We start from the raw sequence: 24,144 nt of genomic DNA, 5'->3' as shown, positions 1-24,144 counted from the left end.
AAAGAGTATGTTAACAACTTATATACATTACCTTTATCCATTAAAAAAAAAAGTTCTAAATTCCCAAACTACAGTAACAGATTTTTTTGTCCTTAAATTAATCAACTGAACATGGGTAAAAATGATGACTTGCTGTGGAAGACTCAGAGCTATATTTCTATTCTAGGGTCAAACCTTAAAGAGAAAAAACAAACCATAAAGAATTTTTTGCCTGGGGCATCTGGGTGGCTCAGTTGTTAATCCTCTGCCTTTGGCTCAGGTCATTATCTCAAGAGTACTGGGATGGACCCCCGCAAGGGCAATGGGCTCTGTGCTCAGCAGGGAGTCTGCTCTCCCTCCCCCTCTGCCCTTCCCCCCTGCTCATTCCCTCTCTCTCTCTCTTTTATGGTCTCTCTCAAATAAATAAATAAAAATTTAAAAGAAAAAAATATTTTAAAAAAGAATTTTTTGCTTGTAGTGATGCAGTTTGCTTGTCTGTACAATGAGGCATAAGGGTTCTGTCTCATAATAATACTGATGAGTTGCTCCCCTCACAGGAAGAAAAGTGCTACTGTATCTAGGTTTACCACTCACATTTTCTTTATTTGTGGATGAGCTACATATTGCATCTTTCTTCCTGTTGCCATGGTCCAAAGCACTTGGAGTGCTACAAAGCAGCTGTGCCTACAAGAGAATGTTTTCTGAGAAAATCCAGCATCCTTGGGCCACAGGTAAGCTGGAAAGTCTCTGTCTCTCACCTGAGAAACAAACCCAAACCCAAGAAAGAGACGCTACTCACTGGGCCGCATTTTGTAAGGTGCTGCTGATGATTCCTGCAGACCAAAAAAAACCTGACAGTCAGTTAACCCCAAATACTGTTTGATTATTTGTCAGTGGCTTGGGGCATTCCAACTTTTCCTTTCTTCCATGCTAGAAGCCCTATACCTAGTTGACGTGTTACTTTCAGTAATAATATGTAGGGTGCTGTCTGGTAAATATGAAGATGTTGAGTGACATCCTGGGGATAAGGCCCTCATTTGATATATATACATCAAAGATGATGAGTTTGTCTTACATCTTACATACACACAATTGACTAATTCTCCAGCTTTGGCTATTTGGAGCTAATATTTATTTTTTAAGAATTACTATCCTTCCTACCAGGATTTTATCTAGTCTACATGGTTTAGGACATTTTAAGCAAATCAAAGAAACTACAAGAAATTCAAAGTGAAATTTTCTCATGTATTATTAAAAATAATCAAATATTAAAAAAATATTAAAAATAAACCTGATGGGCTTAGTCACTGGAGCATTGACTCTTGATCTCGGGGTTGTGAGTTTAAGCCCCCTATTGGGTGTAGAGACGACTTAAAAATAAAATCTTAGGGGCGCCTGGGTGGCTTAGTGGGTTAGAGCCTCTGCCTTTGGCTCAGGTCATGATCCCAGGGTCCTGGGATTGAGTCCCACATCAGGCTTTCTGCTCCATGGGGAGCCTGCTTCCTCCTCTCTCTCTCTCTCTCTCTCTCTCTCTCTGCCTGCCTCTCTGCCTAGTTGTGATCTCTGTCAAATAAATAAATAAAAAATTTTTAAAAAATCTTAGGGCGTCTAGGTGGCTCAGTTGGTTAAGCAACTGCCTTTGGCTCAGGTCATGATCCCGGAGTCCAGGGATCAAGTCCCACATTGGGCTCCCAGCTCCACGGGGAGTTTGTTTCTTCCACCGACCTTCTCCCCTCTCATGTTTTCTCTCACTCTCTCTCTCTCAAATGGATAAATAAAATTTTTAAGTATTTTATTTATTTATTTGACAGAGAGAGAGATCACAAGTAGGCAGAGAGGCAGGCAGAGAGCCACCCAGGTGCCCCTAAAATAAAATCTTTTTTTTTTTTTTTAAAGATTTTATTTATTTATTTGTCAGAGAGAGAGAGAGTGAGAGCGAGCACAGGCAGACAGAGTGGAAGGCAGAGGCAGAGGGAGAAGCAGGCTCCCTGCGGAGCAAGGAGCCCAATGTGGGACTCGATCCCAGGACGCTGGGATCATGACCTGAGCCGAAGGCAGCTGCTTAACCAACTGAGCCACCCAGGCGTCCCTAAAATAAAATCTTTTTAAAAATAAATATTTCAATAAAAATTTCAAAAGTCATAGAATGCTTTCACTAGTGCCCATAGTGGCACCTAATTCACCTAAATATCAAAGAATAAAGTTCTAAGAAGATTAAAACAGTCAAATGGAAACCTAAGAAGTTAAGAAGTTGAATTAAAGTTACTTTTCAGGGCGACTGCGTGGCTCAGTTGGTTGAGCGACTGCCTTTGGCTCAGGTCATGATCCTGGACTTCCAGGATCTCATCCCGAATCAGGCTCCCAGCTCCTTGGGGAGTCCGCTTCTCCCTCTAACCTTCTCCTCTCTCATGCTCTCTCTTTCACTCATTCTCTCTCAAATAGATAAATAACATCTTTAAAAAATTAAATAAATAAATAAATAAAATAAAATTACTTTTCATTCCTGAGGATTCCCCCAGTTGAACATGTTAGATCTCCAACAAAGAATCCCCATGAATAATAATAATAAACATTATAAAATGTTTGGCATGTGCTAAATTTCATCCTTACAAGACCAGTTATGGGAAGTATTGGTATTATTTCCATTGTTATTTATTACAAATGAAGAAATTGAGGTCCAGGGAAGTTCAGAAACTTTTCAGAGTCATAGCTGGTAAAACAGTAAACCACTGGAATCTAGATACTCTAACATAGCCCTACTCACATGCTGGTAACAGCCACTGCCTAAACGTAATATATCATTTTCTTTCATTTTTTAAATATAACACAAACTGTTTGTAGTGGTTAAAATGAACTATTTAGATCTGGGAAACTTAAAAAAACTTTCAAAGGAAGGATCTGGGCTTTCAAGCCCACTTACACCCAAAGCAAAAGGTTCTATATTCTATAGAGTCTGTGTAGGATAAAATCTCTGTGCCACTGCTAAAAAGGTTTTAGCATGGGGTTCATTTAGCAAAAGAACTTACATCTCAGTTAAATGTATTTCCCGAGGTTCTTTAGAATCCAAGTGACCTGTAATCAGATGGGAAGAGTTATTCTTGTCCATGCATTCTGTCTTCCCTTCTGGTTTTCTTCATTTCTTAATTTCAAAAGCTGATGTTTTGAAAACAAAGGCTCTTGATAAGTACTAAGTATACGATACAAGGTACAACTTCATGAAAACTTAAGAATTTATGTGTGTCGCAAAGAAAAAACGCTGCGAAAACAGGGCCCTACCCTAAACAACAGAGATTTTTTTTTCTCGTGAGTAGAAAATGATGCTTATCACTCAGGAAATCTGAAAGTAGAACAAATACTAAAATGGCTGACTAGTTACTCCTTTTAGACTCAGACTCTACAAAAACAAAAGAATTAGTTAACAAATATTTATGTTTGTTTCTTTGCCTTTCCTGAGATTAGAGTAGAGCATAAGATGTCTCGTTTTAATTACTACTTTCATTCCTACCATCAGTTAGTCAATAAAATATTCCTTTCTGGGATGCCTGGGTGGCTCAGTTGGTTGAGCGGCTGCCTTCAGCTCAGGTCATGATCCTGGACTTCCAGGATCGAGTCCCACATCGGGCTCCCCACTCCTTGGGGAGTCTGCTTCTCCCTCTGACCTTCTCCTCTCACATGTTCTCTCTCACTCATTCTCCCTCAAATAAATAAATAAAATCTTAAAAAAAAAATTCCTTTCTAAATTTTTCAAATGCGAAGTGACTCTTATTAATGATATTACATTTCTCTTCTTGGCTTATTCTCAAAAATCCACTAAGTACTCACAGAATTCTCACTTCAAGGATCTCTACCTACTTTTACCACCTTCTATCTCTATCCAACTACACTGTCCTCTCCATTAAAAGCTGTTCTTTCCCTTGAGGTCTTTACCTCCTTTCTCCTTACCAGTTTCATCAAGGTCTGCAGAAGTAGTAAGCTGACTGGCAGACATCTCTCCACCACCGCTAAGATTCGAAAGATCAAGGCAACATTTCGGGGTACCTCTATTGAGACACAATAGTACATCAAGATTCCTATTTGGCTGTAGTATCCTTAAAAAGGCAAAGATCACATTATCCTCTTCATCTGAAACACCCCTCAATAGTCATTCACACCATCTGAACAGTGTCCAAATAAATCTAGCTGCTTTTTGGCAATACTTCAGAGTAGGCTGAGAAAAATCTCCCACTTTTCTCTACCCTAATAATTTGCATGTCATTTCCGCCTCACCAACAGAGTGAGACAAATAATTTTTTTAAATTCGAGAACCAAAGATTGTTGGCTGAAGTCAATCTTGACCCCACAACTTCTCCCCTAAGCACTGTGAACAAACACATTTGATTTCTCCTTGGAGTCTCTAGTATTTCTCAGGTCTATAATTCCAACTTTGTTTGCCAGCTGAGGCATCAGAGCATGGCATGACCAGAATTTAAAGAATAACACTAATATTAATACTAATAAAACAACCAACTCATTTAATGCAATAGAGTTTTCAAAGACTTGTGCCAGACATCACATCATTTGATTCTCACAAGATCGTGGTAAGATAGGAAGAGATTATTTCTATGTCATAAAAAAGAAACCTGAGACTCAAGGGTAACACGGTTAATGAAGGGCAGGGTTTAAAACTTCATCTCTGATTTTTGAGTCAGGATAATTTTTTAAACATTCAAAGGCCATTCAGGAAAGCAAAGGAGATAAAGTGTGAAAAGTGAATTTACCCAGACAAAACGCTTAGGTTTGCAGAATCACCAAAGAGTTTGTTCACCGGAGTTCTAGGGAGATCTGGACAGGTGGTAAAGGAAGTGTCTCTCTCCAGGAGCAGGTTTAATATCTTCCTCCGACTGGATCTAAAACTGGGTCCGGAGCTGGGGCATTCCTCCTCTCCTGCTGATGAAATGAATTCTGCAGACATGGCCTCTGAAACCTAAGGAAAAAAATAAATAAGTAAAGCCTAGCTAAGGGGCGAACCTCATCTACATAGGTACCCCACAGACTGTCCAGTATTCACATCCTCCGCCACTCTTCCCAGCAGCGGCCCGGCGGCTCTTACTGGATCCCAGTTCCAACGGATGAATCACACACAGATCCGCCTGAAGGTGAAATCACACGTGCTCCAAGCGGCTTGACCTTTTCCTCCGAGCCTGGACTTAACTAGAGGCAAACGTAGGATTTTTTTTTTTTTTTTCCTTCAAGTCAGGTCGGCAACCTAACGTGGGACTCGAACTCATCACCCCAAAATCAACAGCCCCATGTTCCATCGACTGAGCCAGCCGGGCCCTCCAAACCCAAGACTTTAAAAAAGGAATGAAAAGATGGCTTTTATTTGTTCAGGGGCTACACAGCTCATGGCTCATGGCAAGGAAGGAATTCAGGTCTCTTAATTCGCGACAATGACTATTAGGTCCCCTGAAGTTCTGTTTGTGAGACCCCGACCGGACCTGAGGGGACTCTAGGGTCTCTGATTCCGGTGGAGAAGTCTCCGCGCTTGCCTCAGAAGAAACGGAAGGGGGAAGTCACTCACAAGCAAAGCCTTGAGTAGAATGAAAAGAAATCTGAAGGAAGGAGTCAATTAACCAGATTACAATTCTGCTTCAAGACAGGATAGGCTCGAGTCCAGGTTTGCGTTTCTCTCAGGAGAGGGTCAAACTTACAGCCTCGGTGCAGGAATATCAACAGTCACAAGTCCCGGCTTTTCAAACCTTCCGCCTTCCCAATAAACCTATCCCATTCACCTCAAAACTGCGCCAGCCAATCTGCGCGCGTCCGCCAGGCCCCCCCCCCCACCCCCCCCCCCGTCACGGCCAATCGTTTGGCTCTACATCACCAGGCGTGAGCTTGCTTTGGAAGGAACACAATATGCCCCTCCCCGCCGTCAGAGAAAGATGCCCATTGGCCCATCAGCGTACGGCTAGTCCCGAGGTAAGCCCTGCCGCGCTGAGTACCTGACACACCATTGGCTCTCTCTCTGGCCAATCGCCACAGCCTTTCCGAGCTCTCCATTCCCTAAGTCCCTCCAACCCCGGGAGATTTAAACTGCACTTCGTGAGCAATTATCACTCTGTAGGATAATATCTGGGGAGATTTGTTTGGATGCAGGGTGTTTTAAACGTTTCTCTTTCCTTACTTCTTTCTTGTGTGGTTACGTGGGTCTTTTCCTCTTCGTTTTGCTTGACTTCCCTTGGAGATATGGAGCCTTTTCCACTGGGATGGCAGATGTTGAGACGAGACAGGTGTGTGTGCTCAAGCTGAGCAGCCCTGGCCGCTTCCGACAGCGTTTCTTGTTCCGTGTTCCTTTTATAGCGCGGCGTCTTCTAGATGCTACGTTGTGTAGGATAAAGGAAATTTCTTTTGAGAGTCGTTTATGGAAATGTGGACACTGATGAGGTGGTGTTAAAAAAAATTCCCCCCCCAAGTTTATTTGTCTTTGTAATCTCTACACCCAATGTGGGGCTCAAACTAAGGATCCCAAGATCAAGAGCCCCATGGTCTTCTGACTCGGCCAGCCAAGCGCCCCAAGAATTTATTCTTGTATTTTTTCAAGAATTAATTCTTTTCTTTTTTTTTAAAGATTTTATTTATTTATTTGTCAGAGAGACAGCGAGCGAGAGCGAGCACAGGCAGAGTGGCAGGCAGAGTCAGAGGGAGAAGCAGGCTCCCCGCGGAGCAAGGAGCCCGATGTGGGACTCGATCCCATGACGCTGGGATGATGACCTGAGCTGAAGGCAGCTGCTTAACCAACTGAGCCACCCAGGCGTCCCAAGAATTAATTCTTTTTTTAAAAAAAATATTTTATTTATTTATTTGACAGACAGAGATCACAAGTAGGTAGAGAAGCAGAGAGAGAGGAAGGGAAGCAGGCTCCCCAGCGAGCAGAGATCCCCATGCGGGCTCCATCCCAGGACCCTGAGATCATGACCTGAGCGGAAGGCAGAGGCTTTAACCCACGGAGCCACCCAGGTGCCCCAAGAATTAATTCTTAAAGTTGAAGATTTGAATAATCCTGTGGGAGTACTGGTGTGCATAGATAAAACAAGATTTGCCATGATTATTATTAACTAGGGATCACTACTCTCAACGTTTAACTTACATACTAATCATCTGGGGATTTTAAAATGCAGGTTCTGATTCAGTAGGTCTGAGTTGGGCCCAAGATTCTGCACTTGTAACAATCTTGCAGCTGATGCTGATGCAGCGGTCCTGTGACCCTATTTTGAGTAGCAAAACATTATACTGTGCTCTTCTATTTTTGAAATTTTCCATAACAAAAAAAGTTCAAAATAACCTGGAAGCTCTTTAAAAGGCAAGCCTCCAAAATGATGATTCAATAAGTTGAGGGTGGGATCTAGGAATTATCTAAGCTCCCAGGGGCTACTCCTGCTGTTGGCTTGCAGACCAGTCTAAGAAACAAATAAAAAATACAACCTTTATCTTTGAGGAACAGTTAAGTCAGATATACAACCTTTATCTAGTGTCCGCATCTTGGTGGTGGTACAGTGTAGTCAGCCAGGTTTTATCCTAATACTCTTTCATCTGCAGAATCTGCTTCCCCAGAAACGAAGTGTGTGAAGAGTCTTTGTTCTCTGGGATTGAGATGGTGAGTGTGGGAGTCAGCACGGAGCCCTGTCATACCAGGTGAGTTTGGAAACCAGACTGGGGGTTAAGGAGTATGTGGAGGATGAGTTGCTTTCTGCTTTGATAACCATAATCACACTTCATGGTGCCACTGTATACTTCCCCCACAGGTGGGAGGTAGAGACAGATGAAACTGTTCTACAGCGGCGGCAGAAACAGATAGATTATGGCAAGTGCACACCTGGTTACCAGTGTTTCCTGCAGCAGGTCCCCAAGTGAGTGCAGTTGTGGGTGGTCACAAAAACAGTGTCATCCAAGTGGCTTTGGTTCAATGTAGGGTGATGGAAAGATACTAGAATCTGAGTGTTCTCACAAAGTTACATCATTACTACAACTAATTCTCTTGCACTGTAGCCCCAAAAATAAGTTTTCAAGATTTTTTTTCAAATAGAACAAATCATACTTGGCCAATGAGAATTTTTAGAGTTCTATTTAGTTTGCTATGAAGTTTTTTCTTTCTAACCATTTTTACCTCATACCTCCAGCTGGCTTCACTAATTACAACATACTTGCCTAATTACATGTAAGTTTCCATGCATACATGCATACTAAGTATATAAAAAGGAAGCATGTATTTTAAAGAGATGTCAGATATTGTCTTTTTTTTAAGATTTTATTTATTTATTTGACAGAGAGAAATCACAAGTAGATGGAGAGGCAGGCAGAGAGAGAGAGAGGGAAGCAGGCTCCCTGCTGAGCAGAGAGCCCAATGCAGTACTCGATCCCAGGACCCTGAGATCATGACCCGAGCCGAAGGCAATGGCTTAACCCACTGAGCCACCAAGGCGCCCTCAGATATTGTCTTTATATCTACTTTGACTTGAGAGAGTTGAAATATCTAAATTATCTTTCCTAGAAGAATATTAGGAATTTAGGAAGTTAGGTGCTTAATCCCATCTGAGGATTTATTTTTTCTGACTGAATTGAGGACATTGGCCCTACTTCCCTCTCAGGAAGTCCCTGAGTCTCCAAATTCACTGGATAAACAATGAGCTGTGCCCCTTTATCTTGACCTGAGTCTGACACATATTTGTCATTGCCAGGGCCAAGCGACAGCCAGGACTTCACCCTCAAACACCAAACAAGAAGAGGAGATACAGCCGTCGCTCCTGGGATGCCCAGATCAGGCAGTGGAGAAGAGCCCTACATTCCTGGGACCCCCGCCCCCCCCAACCAGCCTCTGCAGGGCAGAGTGTCTGAGGGGTGTGTGCATTATTCTTGGTTTGTTGTTTAAGTGGTGGACTGAGCCCAACCTCTCCTCAATTTGCAGAGGTTTAGCTTTTACAGGCTGAAAAGGGAGAGTCTGAATGAGGTGTGTGTTGCTCTGACTCTACTGCCTTCCTAGGCAGGGAATGGAGGAACTCTTAGAGCCAATGGGTTCCACCCCTTTGGATGACCTCCTGAATAACTGGTTCCAGGCCCTGGAACCCTCACCAAATCCAGATGGAGGCCAGAAGGGTACAGATACAGCCCAGGTAGTATCCTCTTCTAAAACCCATTGGAGCAGGTTTAGAAATAGGGTCTGGCCCATGAGGTAACCATTAGATGGTGTTCATGGTAGTATTCAAAGAAAAATGCGGCAGCAGGAAACAATAGGACATAAATAAAAAAATTGAGAACTAAAGGTGACATAAGGAGATTTAACTGTAGTTGGTAATGGTGGGAAAGTTGGGTTGCATTGAAGGTTATTTTATTTTATTTTATTTATTTATTTAAGATTTTATTTATTCATTTGACAGACAGAGATCACAAGCAGGCAGAGAGACAGGCAGAGAGAGAGGAAGGGAAGCAAGCTCCCTGCCGAGCAGAGAGCCCGATGCGGGACTCAATCCCAGGACCCTGGGACCATGACCTGAGCCGAAGGCAGAGGCTTTAATCCACTGAGCCACCCAGGCGCCCCCTAACTTTACTTCTTATTCTCAATTATTGAACTTTTTGGGACGCCTGGTGGCTCAGTTGGTTGAGCGGCTGCCTTCGGCTCAGGTCATGATCCCGGCGTCCTGGGATCGAGTCCCACATCGGGCTCCTTGCTCAGCGAGGAGCCTGCTTCTCCCTCTGCCTCTGCCTGCCATTCTGTCTGCTTGTGCTCGCGCTCTCTCCCTCTCTCTCTGACAAATAAATAAATAAAATCTTTAAAAAAAATTATTGAACTGTTTTTAAAAAGATTTTATTTTTTTATTGAACTTTAAAAAAAAAGATTTTTAAAATTTATTTGACAGAGAGGTAGAGAGCACAAGTAGGCAGAGTGGCAGGCGGAGGGAGAGGGAGAAGCAGGCTCTCCACAGAGCAGGGAGTCCAATGCAGGGCTCAATCCGAGGACCCTGGCATCATGATGACCTGAGCTTGAAGGCAGCTGCCAACTGACTGAGCCATCCAGGCATCCCAATCACTGAACTTTATTAAGTATGGTTAATAATAAAAATGAGTATCACCAAGTGGTGAAAATCAAGGGCTTTAGAGCCTCAAGGAGTGTATTGTTACATTATCTTGGCCCACCACATGGGCAATCACTTAATCTCTCTGACCATTTCATCTGTCAAATAGGGAGATTTGTCTCATTTGATAATTCTAAGCAAAAAATGAGAATACATATTTAAAGTAAGTAGTATAGTGCCTGGCACATACTGCTCCACAACAGCAATTATTGGAAACCATGTCTCCTATACTTCATGGCCTCTTTTGCCAAGGGATTTGAAATGTGCAGGTAAAGGAAATGTGCAGTGCATCTTCCCTCCACCCCCATTTTCTTCTTTTTTTTTTTTTTTTTAAGATTTTATTTATTTATTTATTTGACAGACAGAAATCACAGGTAGCAGAGAGGCAGAGAGAGAGAGAGGTGGAAGCAGGCTCCCCGCTGAGCAGAGAGCCCGACTGGAGGCTCGATCCCAGGACCCCAAGATCACAACCCGAGCCGAAGGCAGAGGCTTTAACCCACTGAGCTACCCAGGCACCCCCACCCCCATTTTCTTGATAAATAGCTCACTTTCCCTCTACTCTTCTTTTTCAGTTTGCGGATTTGGTGGCTCCTGCCTACTCCCTTCCCTGGCTCTGTGAGGAAGAGCCCCACCACTGGTTCTACTTTCTAGCTCATCACAGTTATATATCTGTCCCAGATTTGAGTGGGACACAAAATATTTAGAGAAAACAGATGTCTTTCAAGGGACATGTTGCTAAGTGTAATAGTGAAGATTACTTGCATTACTGCTACTTCCCAATTAAAAAATAATCTTAAACTGCCCTACAAAGAAATCACAACACGAAGGCATTGTTTAAAACTTCTTTTCCCATTTTTGCCTGCTTTTCTAAACCTTCTTTGATAGCTGAGACTCAAATTTACATAAGAGCCAGTAACCATTTAGCTATTCCCCAACCTATTCCCTACTAACGTCTATGTTCAGTCTTTTCAAAAAAGACTTAAACTTTGGCTGAGGTGGGAGGTGGTGGTAGTGGTGGAAATTTAATAACGGGCGGCATCCTCTTCCTGAAGAGGAAATACAAAGCTATCAACATCTTTTACACAAGCTGCCTCTTTCCTTCCTCCCTCCCGTTCTGTCTTAAGGAAAGTGGTCCAGCTGTAACCACCATACTCCCTCCGCCCCCCCCCACCCCCGCAAGCAACTGAACCGCCTATGATGTCATAATCACAACCCCATTACCTCATCCTGCTGGGGGGTGGGGGTGCGTAGAAGGAGGAGGAGTGAACAGCACTGGGCCCACCTCGGCTTTACAAAGTGTTTTGGGTGAGGGTTAATTACTGAACCAATTGGGAACGGCCCCGCAACCGTTACAAGTCTGAGGTTTATAAGGCTCTAGGCGATCGGGCAGCTGGAAGAGGGGCTCCTGGGACTCAGAGCAGGCCCTAATCGGCTCTTGGACTACATTTCCCAGAAGCCTTCACGCCGCGGACGGGTCCTCTGTTGGCGGAAGGGGGATTCCTTCTGAGAGGCTGCCGTAGAGGGCGGGACAGGAGAGCAGGTAAGAGGAACTTTGGCTATTTCTGCTACGCGGCCCGAATCGAGTAGGGAGCCGTACTTGGGCCAATGTCGGAACCGAGGGCGAGGGGAATGGCTTTGTTTACCTTCGACCGACACGGTCTCCCCCGCGGGTTTGGAGATGTGCCGCCAACTGGGCCCGTCCACCTTCTGCAATATTTTGGAGGGGGTGACTCGATAGTGAGGAAACCACGTTCATCCCTAAATCAAAGATCTTGGCTCATTCCCGGCATCACTTTCTAAAAAAGACTTTGAGAGAGAAATGACGCGGGTTCGAGCCGCCGCGGACGGTTCAGGGCGATTCTGCGATCCAGAGCGATCCCCCACTCTCCTTAGGGGCCCGTTGGTTCGTGCCGGCGCCTTTTAAGGGCACCGTGGGGCGAACGGAGCGCTCAGAGCTGCTCTGGCCGCGGCCCTGGGAGCTGGAGGAGCCGCGGTAGGTGGCGAGGGCAGGTGGCGCTGGGGCCTCGGGGCGGGCACCTCGACCGTCCCTCCCTCCTTCCCTCTTTCCCTTCCCCCAGCCCGGTCGCGCGCGCTGCATGGCCTCTCTGGACGCCTCCGCGGGGAGAGCACGGGACCTGGTGGGGGAGGGGTTGGCGGAGTGCTAAGTCCCAGACCCTCTACATCCCCTGCGTCCTGAGTTCGCTTCCCGCGGCCAGATGATGGAAGCTGATTGGGAAGAGGCGAAAGACAGCCCCCCTGAGCGAGCCCTGGTGCCCCCCCTAGGGGCTAGCGGACGCCCCATGCCCCACCCCGCAGGGACAGGCAGGGCAACCGAGGGAGAGGTTGAAGACTGGAGGAGGGGGGGGCCTACCCCTTTTGCTTCTTCATCAGGGTGGGGGGAGGGGTGCTCCCCACTTGTCACCCCTATCCCCGCCAGAGCCATATGGAGGAAGAGCAGTCAGTTCCACTTACCTGTTCATGCACCTCCCTGCCTCCCTCATGTTTTCCTTTAGTGTCCCCCAGAGGTGTGGGTCTGGGACCTGGGGGGAAGGTCCCCAGGGGATTTGTGACTCTCCTCCCCCTTGGTCTGACTTGATCCTAGGTTCTCCAGGTTTCAGCACAGCCTCAGCATCCCTAAAACCCGAATGTCAGGGGCTCCTCATCCAATAGGAGATTGGGTGGGGGTCCAGTCTTTATTTTAGGGGGTTGATGGTGGAGGGAAAACCTGGATTGAGAGTTGGGCCTGGTGGGGTGGTGGGGAGGGCCTAGCGGCCTGCTACTCTGTGAAGGGCTGAGCCCTGTGCCAGTTGTTAAGCTGAGAAGTTTTAACTTGTTTAGTGAACGTTCAGGGCTGCCTCTGCTCCTCAGATATACAAAATGGAAGGGAAGGAAGGCGGCAAGAGAGGGTTTCTTACACTTTTTTCTATGCCTGCCTGAGAAAGAGGAGGCCCCTCGCGGAGCTGGTTTGCCTTCTTTTGTGTCCTGGTTTGATTCCTTATGGCTTCCGTTCTGTTCCCCCTCTCAGCCTGGCCTGTTTTAGGAAACTCAGGCTGAGAGTATCAGTTGCGTGGTGGTAGTTGCATTGTTCCAATTACCGCCGTGTGTGGCCACATCCCAACAATTAAAATGCAGAAAAACACAAAATCACTCTCTTTACTTGATCCCAGAGAGGGCTGGGAGTTCGCTGTTTGGCCAAATGCCTCATGAAAAGCTTGAAAGAGTTTGCTTCACTCCCTGCTCTTCATGACTGGTCAGCCTGAGGCCTGGGATCTCTGGGGTAAAAGCTTGCAATTAGGCTCCCTGTCTAGTTGATCTTTTGGGGGCAGAGTTAAGAAACCAAGAGGGAAGTGATATAAGCTTTAGCTTTTCCTACAAGAACATAGGGGAAGCCACTGAAGGGAGCTCTCAGGAAGCTGGAACTTCATTCAGGGTGGTAATAATAATTATGCATGAAAATGATAGTTAACTGTAATGATGATTGACTTCTCCCACAGCTTCCAAAAAACTACAGATACATCTACATGTAGTTCTTTGCTCTTCCTTACCTACCTCTCTCTGAGGTGGGAATGTGGTAGAGATGATTCCTTCTTTTTGCAAAGTAGAAAGTGATCTGCCTCCAAGGTCACAGGAGAGCTGTTTTGGGCTTCCCTAGGTGTTCAGGTAAGGGAGGTTGGCATCCAGCCAAATAGATAAACCCAATTGCCGCCTTCATGTTAATGATACTATCACTTGTGGCATTCTTAGGCTGTGTAGAGCAACAAACAGGAGGGTTTGAGAAACAGCAGTCTGTGTGGACTCTTGATTTGTACAGGCTGGATGATATGCTTTTTGCATTTTGATATTTTGTGTTATAGTGTACCTGTGACAGATTAATAAAACAGATTTTTTTTCTGCCCATTTTACACATAGGTTAACTAAGGCCAAGGAAAGTAAAATTATCTCCCAGAACTGTCATAGCAAATTGGAGCAAGACTTAGATTTCTTGATGTTTGTTGTTTCTACTAGAAAATGCTGCATACACTCTCTGATGAGCTGTCTGCCTGCTGGTCATTTCTGGGAATAGGCAGAACCATATGGAAACACTAGGTTATCCTCCCCTCCTCCATTGAGCAAGGTCCCTCAGGCGATTGTGTGGGCTTGAAGCCTGTTCTCTGATGGAATTAGTTTGCTTATACTGAAATTGACCATGAGAAGGAGTCTTGATTAATTGAATGCATGGTCTTTGAGTAAGATCAAGCTAAAAACTTACTTGAATGAAGTCATACAGTTGTTATTTTTAACATGTATAGAGTAATGTAATTGGAAGAATCCTGGTACCATTTCTATCTTCTTACCATTTTGTAAGAGAATACATACAGTATGTGTTGGAAAACAACAATAAATCAAACATTCAAGCTAGGGGAGAACATAAAACGTTTTTCACTTTGGTCTGAATCAAAAAGTCATTCCTACAACCAGTGCCCCTCCCTGTTCCCTGTTACTATTTCTGTAGTTTAGGAAAAGGGTACTTCTCTGTTTCTGATTGGAAGATAAAATATTGGGGTAGTGAGGATGGAAGTAACCATTAGGGCTTCCCTTTTTCACGTGAGCTGTTTTTAAGTGGTGCTGGTACACTGGGTAGACAGAGCATAGCATGAACCAGGTTAAGATTGGCAAATAGGTTTCAACTTGCTTGCTAACTCCAGTTCATTTTACTGGTTAACTGGAGTGCCAGGTTCAGGGTGTTTCTGAGGCTGTATTGAGGCTTAGCAGGAAAGAGCTATGATCAAATTAACGAGGTCTGCCAGAGGCCTGGCATAGGGATGCTGTGGTATGTGTGCCATGCATTTTCTACCTTTGGGCCAGGTACATCTCTAATATCACTTGGGGCTGGTCCCTCTGTAATTGGCAGACTCAGCAGGCATGACTGGAGAGGGAAGTCCCAATGGTGCTAGAATGGTGCTGCAGTGGCAGAAGACGGCTCACGAGTGAGGTCTGGAAGAACGACAGGGAAGACATCCATCATTTGCTCCAAAGTGTGCAAGTCAAATCCTGGGGAGAATCATGATAACCCTGATCACTGAGCAGCTACAGAAGCAGACTCTGGATGAGCTGAAATGCACACGCTTCAGCATCAGTCTGGTAAAAGACCAGTCTTCCTGCTTCTCTACAACCCCCTCCCCCTTTTTTCTGAGGCTGTTTGTTGCTACTACTTTACCCATGTCCTGTGCCATGTGAGTCATGGTACTTATACTGGAAGAGCCTACTAAAGACTTTCAAAACCCAGCCCAAAAGGAAGGGGGCAGGTATTCTTCCATGGATAGAGAAGGGACACCAAAACTTGGGTGGAGAAGGGTTTGAGATATTGGAAGATAACAGATTATTTTACTCACTAACTTTGGGAAGACAAGAAGAGAACATTTAGGAGTCCCTCACATCCTTATAGCCCATGAATTCCAGGGGTGAGCTCAAGAGGCCTTCCTGGAAATCTGTATCCTAAACCTGAATCATGATGGATATTCTCTCTCTCTTAGCCTCTGCCTGATCATGCAGACATCTCCAACTGTGGGAACCCTTTCCAGCTTGTGTCTGGTAAGGCATTGTTTGTGTGTCTGTGTGTATGCCCGTGCTTCCATCCACACCTTTCTTGCACTGGTTTCCAGTGACCCCGGCTAGCTAGCCTACCTCCACAACTTTCTGGCCAGGATTACCTGCTGAGATTGATGCTCATTTCCATTCTACTGCGCCAGCATGGAAGTTATTTGTTTAGTTGGCTCTTAATCGAGCCTTGATGGGACTTTTATAATCTGGTTTTATTTATTTGGTTGTTTGTTTATTTTTTTGTCCCCCCCAGTCTGTTTTTTTTTTAATAGGTAATATGTTCATCTAGTTCAAAAATTTTTAAATAATAAAAGTTTATTAAGTTATAGTGAGAAAAAGTCTGCTTTCTCCATTCATCTCCCACCATCAACCTAAAAGCAGCTCTTGTTATTACTGTCTATCCATCTAGAGTTTGTTTATAGAAATAGAAGCAAATATAAATGTATTTTTTTATTCCTGCAAAAGGTTGCATATTATATTTATTATTTGCACTTTTTTGTAAACTATAATATAGCCAGAAGATCTTTCCATATCAGTGTGTTAATTTGAGTGTTTCTTTGTGGGTGGCCAGACACAAAGCAGCATGAATAGTCTTAGGGTTTCCCAAGCACAGGTTCCACATCAAAGGCCTTTCCTACACTGTTTGCCCTCTCTGGAAATTAAAATGATTTTTTACCTGCTGGATTACCTCTTACTCCTTGGCAGCCCTAACTCCTGTCTTGGTGCTGGTGACACATGGGAAAGGGAAAGACTAAGGAAGAGGACCATAGGCCTGCTTTTTACAACTTGGGGCTGGTGGGTAGGGGAGCAGAGTAGGGTTAGGTGGAGTGAGGGATGAGCAGGGCAGACATGCATTTGCTTCTCTTTAATTGGTCTACCTTTGAGAGAGAGTGGCAGGCAGTATATGAGACTTGTCAATTTCAGGTGGTTCCTCCTAATGGAGGCAGTATCGTATAGTAATTAAGAGACCTAGCCTTAGCATCAGACAGACCTGGGTTTGAATCCTCCTTTGGTCATTTCATTCCTACGTGACTTTGGACAAGTTATTGGACTTCTGTCATCAAATAGGGATAATAATACCTACCTCATTAGGTTTTGGAGAAACCTCCCATAAAGTGCTCATTACATGGTGTGGCAAATAGCCCTTAAAAATATGTTAGCTCTCTTTAATACTATTTTTATTGTGAATGCTTTCCAGAAGGTGCTTCCTGGAGGGGCCTGCCCCACTGTTCCTGTGCCGAGTTCCAGGACAGCCTCAACCTCAGCTACCACCCCTCAGGCTTGAGCCTGCACCTCAGACCACCCAGCCCGGGAAGCTCCCCACAGGAGCAGCCCCTCTCCCAAGTCCTAAGCCCTGAGCCCCCAGACCCAGAGAAGCTTCCTGTGCCCCCTGCCCCTCCATCCAAGAGGCACTGCCGCTCACTCTCAGTGCCCGTGGACCTGTCTCGCTGGCAGCCGGTGTGGCGGCCTGCCCCCTCCAAGCTGTGGACTCCCATCAAGCACCGGGGCAGTGGTGGAGGGGGTGGGCCGCAGGTGCCTCACCAGAGCCCCCCAAAGCGGGTCTCCAGCCTCAGGTTCCTCCAAGCTCCCAGTGCCTCTTCTCAATGTGCCCCAGCCCACAGACCCTACAGTCCTCCTTTCTTCAGCCTGGCCCTGGCCCAAGATTCCTCTCGACCCTGTGCCACCTCCCCGCAAAGTGGCTCCTGGGAGAGTGATGCTGAGTCCCTGTCACCTTGCCCGCCCCAGCGCCGCTTCTCTTTGTCACCCAGCCTGGGCCCACAGGCAAACCGCTTCTTGCCCTCTGCCCGGAGCTCCCCTGCATCCTCCCCAGAGCTGCCCTGGCGACCTCGAGGCCTCCGCAATCTTCCCCGAAGCCGCTCACAACCCTGTGATCTGGATGCCCGCAAAGCTGGAGTCAAGCGGCGCCACGAGGAAGACCCCCGGCGGCTGCGGCCTTCTTTGGACTTTGACAAGATGAATCAGGTGGGACCAGTAGGACTAGGGAAGCTTGGTTGGGAGGAAGGAGACTATTCCATTTTCCCTGAGAGCTATCCTCTAGTTCCATGCACTCCTGGAAGGTTTCTTTCTTTTTTATTTAAAAAAATTTTTCTTTAGTTTTTAAGTAGACTCCACACCCAGCATAGAGCCCAACACGGGGCTTGAACTCAGCATCCCGAGATCAAGACCTGAGGTGAGATCAAGAGTCGTACACTTAACCGACTGAGCCACCCAGGCACCCCTGGCAGGTTCTTTTCTGTTTGAGCTTTTGCTAGGGTGATTTACCATCCTGGTTGCCCAGGACTGTACCCATTTTAGCACTCAAAGTCCATGTCATGTGCCACTCCATTTCGAGAAAAACTGAGGTGAGACCCATGTTAAACCTTCTAACAGGAATTCCCAGTTCTGTTAAAGGCATTTTCCCCTCCATTCTATGGATGCATAAGCCATAAAAGTCCCATCAGCAGTGCCCTGCCCCTTCTTGACCTCAGGGCTCATTTTGCCACTTGTCCTTCATTGCTTCCCTTGGGTCTGTGACGGCCTAAGCAAAATGGGTTGCTGCCATCATTCACGTTCAGCAGATGTATTTTGACTTACTGGTGTGGTACAGCTGTTGTATGCATGTGCCCACTTTTTTCATACCCTTCCTTTTAGTCCACCAGGTCACAAACCTCTTTGAGAATCTTCATGCTTATTCATAGAGTCATTCCTCCAGCGAGTCAGCAGATGTTACTGAATACCTGTTACGTACCAGGCTGTGACTAGGCACTTACAATATTATGAAACATACAGATAATATTCCTGCCCACAGGAAGCTTATTAATGAGCCCCTAATCTTGAATCTGATAGAAACTATGGGCTCATTTCTCAAAGAATTTGGAGAAATTATAAATAATAAATTCATAAAATTTATTTATATATTTTATATATAAAATATGTATTATATAATTTATATATAAATTATAATTTATATAATTTTATAAAATTATAAATAATTTATAAAATGAATTTATAAATTATAATATGTAGTTCACATATTTCACTCTCAAGCCAAAAACTCCTATTTTTTTTTAATTCTTTTTTTTTCTTTTTAAAGATTTTATTTATTTATTTGACAGAGAGAGATCACAAGTAGGCAGAGAGGCAGGCAGAGAGAGAGAGAGAGGAGGAAGCAGGCTCCCTGCTGAGCAGAGAGCCCGATGCGGGACTCGATTCCAGGACCCTGAGATCATGACCTGAGCCGAAGGCAGTGGCTTAACCCACTGAGCCACCCAGGCGCCCTTTTTTTTTATTTATTTTTTTTTTTTTTCCTCTTAAAAGATCTTATTTATTTGACAGAGCACAAACGGGAGAGCGGTAGACAGGGACAGGGAGAAGCAGGCAGAGGGAGAGGAAGAAGCAAGCTCCCTGCAGAGCAGGGAGCCCAGTGTGGGGCTTGATTCCAGGAATCTGGGATCATGACCAGAGCCAGAGGCAGACACTTAACCAACTGAGCCACCCAGGTGCCCCAAGCTTAGGACTACTGCCTGCAAGAGTAACCAAGAGGGACACTTGGAAATAGCTTGGACCCAGGGTTTTGTGGAAGTTGGTATCTTTTTTTGCAATCTTAACTTTGTTGTTTGTTTGACAGAAACCATACTCAGGAGGTCTCTGTCTCCAAGAAGCAGCCCGGGAAGGCAGCAGCATCTCTCCACCGTGGTTCATGGCCTGTAGCCCCCCACCCCTCTCTGCTTCCTGCAGCCCCATTGGGGGTTCCTCCCAGGTGCTGAGTGAAAGCGAAGAGGAGGAGGAGGAGGGGGCCGTGCGGTGGGGGCGGCAGGCACTGAGCAAGCGGACACTGTGCCAGCAGGACTTTGGGGACCTGGACTTGAATCTAATTGAGGAGAACTAAAACTGAGAGGCTACTTCCTGGGGCCACACAGACTGACTCTCTATGGCTACTAACAAGTGTCGAGGCCCCAAGGCCAGGGGCCCAGCCTGGGAATGGGGGTGAGTGGAGGGCTCCGACTCAGGGCAGCCGGAAATCTTCTCGCTCCAGGAAGCTCGACCATGCCAAGAGACTGGCCGGGACAAGATAAACGGAGCTGGTGGCGGGAGGGACAGCCCCAGAGCAGACCCTTCCCATGGCGGCCCTGAGTGTGAGTATCCCTGCCACTGAGAAAGCAATGGGCAGGGAAGGAAGGGGTCTGTTGACCCCAGCTCGGGGAATTTCACTAGCCCCTTTGCTTCAAAAGGGCACTTGTGTCTTAGAATTTGGCCAGGGTGGGGGGTTCATTCAGCCTCCTTGGAGAAAATGTGTGAGAGTGTGTGTGTGCGCGTGGGAATGTACTTGGGGAAAGGTGTGTTTGTGTAGCCTTAGGGAAGGAAGGCAGTTGCTCCTTAATGGCAGAGCGTCATGATACCCCCAGGATCTTGAATTTTCACAGGATAGCAGGCTTATTCAAGGAGTCAAGAGGAGGGCACCAAGTTTTTCTTTTTTCTGAGTAGCTCTGGAACCAGGCTTGTAATCCATAAGCACCACTGGCTCTGCAGAGGATTCTCTTTGGGGTATGGCAGGGTCTTTTAAGTGCTGTGACCCTAGCTAATGGTCTTTTTCTTAGGCCCATTCCCTCCCCTAGGTAGATCTAATATTAGGACTGGAGAGGGCTCTTTACATTGATTCTGAGCTGGTCTTTTTTTCTTATCAGATTGCCTAGGCTGTATACAACCTGCCTTTGTGTCTAAGTAGATGTAAGTGCATGTGGGCAACTGAGGCAGAGTTGGGGGGGGGTCCATCTTCTTCTTTCCCTGTCTACTGATGGGACTCCCCCCCCCTCACTCTCTGAGCTTTGAGGGTTGAGAACATGGAGGGAAGGCTCTGTATTGGTCCCCATCATCTGAGGCCCAAGGGCCTATCTGCAGCAGAAGTGGCATTCAGTGCCCACTAACCATGGGTAACCCCATCCCAGTACTGCCCTTTGGAAGCAGACTGTAGAGAAACTTGTTAGAAGATCCAGGCCTAACCTCTTTTCTGACCTGCTTGAGAAAGCGGAAGGGGATGTCAGCATTTACCAGTTTGCTTGTCTTCCATTCCTGCCAGGAAATGTTGATTTGCCTCTAATTGGACCTGAGAGACCTCAGGGAGGTTGGGGCTCACTGAGGGGTTGGCTGAGGATGTGTAAAGCAAAGGCTATGAGAAGCAGCTGGGAGTTTGTTGTTGTTGGATTGAATTCCCCCCCCCCTTTTTTTTTTTTTGTTTCTCACCCATAACTTGAGCCAGGACAGCAGGTCCCAGTGGCTGCGGTAATGGGTGTAATAGCTGCCGGACTCTTCGTAGGCCTGGCACCAGTGGAGGTAGATACTGAAACTGCTGCCAAATAACTTGTGAGGCTTTATCCAGTTCTGGTTGACCCTGCACAACTGAATTGGACCTGCCCTTCAGGTTTTTTGGAGGAAGGGGATTCTCTTCAATTTCCAGGGTGTCTTAGGATCCAATTCCTCATGTTAGGGAAGAAGACCAAAGCCCATATGTTTTCTTCCTCATGGAATTGAGCCTGTCATTTTCTTGGTTTCCCACATATTGGATAGGAGTGTCACTGAGGCTGCAGTTTCCTCACCTCCACTCCTGAGGAGGTGGCCATTTGTTCTTGAGCCTCTGGCTCTAGAGGTTCTACCCTTCCAGGGCCCTTCTCCTGCTAGTTACCAGGTATTACCAGTGAGCTACCAGGTCTGTGGGGGGCCTGAAAGAGGCTCTCTGGAGAATCCAGGGAAACTGGGAGCCCAGGAGTTGCCCATCCTTGGTTTCATCCCTCCCTTGGCTCCTCTCCTTTTTTAGGCCATAATTTCCCTGGTGCCAGCTTCTTTTTCTCCTGGGGCCAGCTTCTTTGTCTTTTGGGGCATCCTTATCCCTGGGCTCTCTGCTGCATATTGGCTGTGCTAGTTTCCAGTAGGCCACTGGCAAGGCCAGTGGGGTCTCTGCAAGCCCTAAGCTGAAGAAATGAGGGCAGTTTCTGCCTCTATTCTGGCTTCCCCAAAGCCCTAGGGGTGCAGTCCTTAGAGGAGAGGGTCTACAGATACCATATTTGAATTCTATTACTTTAATATCTGGAAAGTTAAACTAGTTGAAACTGTCATCTTGCTTCCCAGTCTAAGCACCCATGACCCTGGTACAAGCCTTTTCAAGAAATGGTTCATTTTGCTTTACACAGTAGATCTGTTCCAACAGTTCTGTGTAAGCCAGATGCTATTTTGCGATGCATTTGGACTGCTGACCATTTAAAAGCAGCCTGTGTGATTGCTTCTTTTGTAAAGCAAGCAACCTCCCTCTACTTTAGCTGTTTTGACTATTCAATTTTCACATATTGGGCTTACCCAGAGTGGAGCACACCTTTACAGGGCTGTGGTTGACGCTGGGTAGACATCTGCATCTGTGTTGTGTGTGTGGTGTGGCTGACCAGTAGGTGAGTATTCCTGCGTGCGTGAGTGAAGCCACTCCCAGGCTGGTGCTCTCCTCCTGTGCCCGGTGACTGCCCAGTGGCAGCTCCAGCTGCCCTTCACTCCCACCTGCTGCCAAAGTCCCTGTGCTAATGGGATTACAAATACAAAAAGTGGAAAAAAATTTTTCGTAAACTTTGTTTTATATTAAAAAAATCCATTAAGTCTGTGTGTGTTAAACATGAGGTCCTGCCTCTGTGGCTGTGTTTGAAAAAATAAAGTTTTATTAGAATAATTCATTTTCCCAAGCAATCTCGTGTACTGCAGTGTCTTCTCCCCTTCTCCACAAAAAAAGGCAAGGAGGAAGCAGGGAGAAGGCTACCTAACAGCCCCCTCCTCTAGTGCATGTCTGGGCCTTCACCCTTGGAGGGCGGTATCTGATCCTTAGGCCCTTCAAGGCATGGCAGTAATATCCTGGGGCCCAGGCTTGTGTTAGGCCTTGGTTATTTCTGGCAGTCTGATTTGGTCTTTGTTTCCCTGGTACTTATCTCTTCCCTACGGTCACTCTTCCAACAAGTTGAAGTCAAGTATTTATACATTCTAGTTCCCTGAGAAATGTTTGATGGTCCAGTCAGGAACTTTTAGATTGGTTTGTAGGCTTTAGGAAGGGGAGAGAAAGCAGACTGAGAGACTTGACCGGGAATCTTTTTCTAGGAGTTTTCACATCTTATACCCTAGAGAGATGGAGATTTCATCATCAGAATTCAGATTCTAAAGACCTAGGCAATTTCTCCATTCTAAAAATTATCCTAACAGCAGAGCTTCTCTTTTATTCTAGAAGTTGGTATTTTCCATAATGCTTCAGTTTGGGTTGTTCGTGTGTTAAGGGAAGCTGTGTGGTTTATTCTCTTTAGACATTGCTATTCCACCCTTTCTCCTATGTTAGCATTCTTCCAGTTTGTGTGGGTGAAATGTAGTTGCTTAGAGATCCAGGCAGGAGCCTCTGTCCCTGAGGCATAGCCTTTCTTTACTACCAGTTGTGGTGCTGACTTGCCAGGCGTAAGAAGAGTCAAGTTGCTTAGCCTCCGTCCCAGTTTCCTGCTTCAAATTTGTGGCACTCATTGTTGAATACCAATGAAGTGTGCAGGAGGACAGGATTGGCTTGATAACCTGGAGCAGGAACTTTTGAGGGGTTGAAAGTACACTCTAAAAAGAGGGGCAGTTGTCATCTGCCCCCCAAACAAAGGAGAGGGGTTTGAGGAGGGTGGGGCTTTGGCATGTGTTTTAAAGGAGGCTCAGTATTAGAAGTTTTTCTCTTTCTTTAAAACTTCTGCTGTTTCATTTCACCTACTGTTTGAGCAAGGGTAAAGTTTGAACATCTAAAGTGACTTTGCTTTTTTTCAAACCCTTATGTTCGTTTTGTTGTTGTTGTTAGGTTTTTATACTGTTTATTTTCTGTAAGGCAAAGTGAGATTTCATTTTTCATTCTTGAAGTCCTGCTAGTATAGGAAAGAATGTAAATTCCATGAGGACAAGGGTTTTGTTTAATGTTTTGTTTAATGTTTAAAGTTACTGGCACATGAAAAGACCTGCCATATTTGTTCAATGAATTTCTCATCTTTGCCTTCTCATCCCTGAACTTAGGCACATTACTGTCTCTGGTGCTGAGAAACCAGTTTTGAACACTGGGGCAATAATTAGAGCTCCATACAGGAGAAAATCCCAACAGTGAATTTTGGTAGAAAACCTGAAGGGCAGCCACCAGGTCTTAGGAATTCACCCTTGTTCTCCTCTTACCAACTATAGTTTGTGGGCCATGTGCTTTGAGAGATGTCTCTTGGCCCAGGAAAGCATTTTGATTTAGGCCTCAGCTGAGATGGAAGTTCCAAGGAATAGGGAGAGAAAAAATTCAAGGAAATGTTTCCTTAGTGCTCCACAGGGTTAGTTCTAGAATGACTTCCCAAGAGGTTTCATACTTTTTCTAAAGTCAGTAGTTGCTGCCTACTCCCTTTTGGAGCCCTGGACCTTTGCTGCAAGAAAAGTATGTCAAGGGTAAAGGAAAGGTATA

The 24,144-nt window shown here is 45.7% G+C and overlaps 3 protein-coding genes across 9 annotated transcripts in view; 2 read left to right on the top strand and 1 right to left on the bottom strand.

Moving 5' to 3' along the window:
• CDC25C (cell division cycle 25C) overlaps positions 1-5,735 on the bottom strand; it is a 31,846-nt gene extending 26,111 nt beyond the window's left edge. For 4 of the 5 annotated variants that reach the window (XM_032336590.1, XM_032336592.1, XM_032336593.1 and 1 more), the window contains exons 1-7: positions 5,540-5,735; positions 5,069-5,169; positions 4,737-4,942; positions 3,922-4,019; positions 3,006-3,051; positions 779-812; positions 574-663 (exon numbers count right to left, since the gene is read on the bottom strand). In XM_032336590.1, coding sequence (XP_032192481.1) covers positions 574-663; positions 779-812; positions 3,006-3,051; positions 3,922-4,019; positions 4,737-4,930 — 462 coding nt within the window. In that variant the 5' untranslated portion in view covers positions 4,931-4,942; positions 5,069-5,169; positions 5,540-5,735. Of the gene's footprint in view, positions 1-573; positions 664-778; positions 813-3,005; positions 3,052-3,921; positions 4,020-4,736; positions 4,943-5,068; positions 5,170-5,507 lie in introns of all 5 variants that reach the window. The other variant, XM_032336591.1, reaches the window with a different exon arrangement.
• A 436-nt stretch (positions 5,736-6,171) lies between these two features.
• On the top strand, positions 6,172-10,789 carry LOC116586519 (oocyte-specific histone RNA stem-loop-binding protein 2-like). Its single transcript, XM_032336598.1, has 6 exons — positions 6,172-6,248; positions 7,555-7,650; positions 7,761-7,865; positions 8,694-8,844; positions 9,000-9,125; positions 10,658-10,789. The coding sequence occupies exons 1-6, from the start codon at positions 6,205-6,207 to the stop codon at positions 10,787-10,789; spliced, it is 654 nt and encodes a 217-aa protein (XP_032192489.1). The 5' UTR covers positions 6,172-6,204.
• A 582-nt stretch (positions 10,790-11,371) lies between these two features.
• Positions 11,372-22,388, top strand: FAM53C (family with sequence similarity 53 member C). 3 transcript variants are annotated; one of them, XM_032336597.1, is made up of 6 exons: positions 11,372-11,390; positions 11,539-11,625; positions 14,977-15,206; positions 15,599-15,656; positions 16,864-17,648; positions 19,294-22,388. In XM_032336597.1, exons 3-6 carry the CDS (start codon positions 15,129-15,131, stop codon positions 19,552-19,554), a joined length of 1,182 nt encoding a protein of 393 aa, XP_032192488.1. In that variant the 5' UTR covers positions 11,372-11,390; positions 11,539-11,625; positions 14,977-15,128; the 3' UTR covers positions 19,555-22,388. The 3 variants fall into 3 exon arrangements, with proteins under 3 accessions (XP_032192488.1, XP_032192487.1, XP_032192486.1); XM_032336596.1 differs by lacking the exon at positions 11,372-11,390 and having other exon boundaries at positions 11,532-11,625; XM_032336595.1 differs by lacking the exons at positions 11,372-11,390; positions 11,539-11,625 and adding an exon at positions 11,680-12,078.
• The last annotated feature ends 1,756 nt before the right edge of the window (positions 22,389-24,144 follow it).

This window comes from Mustela erminea, chromosome 3, assembly GCF_009829155.1.
Source record: "Mustela erminea isolate mMusErm1 chromosome 3, mMusErm1.Pri, whole genome shotgun sequence".
Taxonomy (NCBI): domain Eukaryota; kingdom Metazoa; phylum Chordata; class Mammalia; order Carnivora; family Mustelidae; genus Mustela; species Mustela erminea.
The sequence above is the reverse complement of the archived record's forward strand: the minus strand, read 5'-3'. Positions and strand labels throughout refer to the sequence as shown.

What these genes read in the sequence shown, in the direction of transcription:
- FAM53C (XM_032336597.1), top strand. Translation starts at nt 15,129, where the DNA reads ATGATAACCCTGATCACTGAGCAGCTACAGAAGCAGACTCTGGATGAG. An exon ending in CCCTTTCCAGCTTGTGTCTG is followed by an intron (nt 15,657 to 16,863) that starts GTAAGGCATTGT and finishes AATGCTTTCCAG; the next exon opens with AAGGTGCTTCCTGGAGGGGC. An exon ending in ACTTTGACAAGATGAATCAG is followed by an intron (nt 17,649 to 19,293) that starts GTGGGACCAGTA and finishes TTTGTTTGACAG; the next exon opens with AAACCATACTCAGGAGGTCT.
- LOC116586519 (XM_032336598.1), top strand. Translation starts at nt 6,205, where the DNA reads ATGGAGCCTTTTCCACTGGGATGGCAGATGTTGAGACGAGACAG. An exon ending in CAGCCTCTGCAGGGCAGAGT is followed by an intron (nt 8,845 to 8,999) that starts GTCTGAGGGGTG and finishes CTTCCTAGGCAG; the next exon opens with GGAATGGAGGAACTCTTAGA. An exon ending in AGGGTACAGATACAGCCCAG is followed by an intron (nt 9,126 to 10,657) that starts GTAGTATCCTCT and finishes CTTCTTTTTCAG; the next exon opens with TTTGCGGATTTGGTGGCTCC.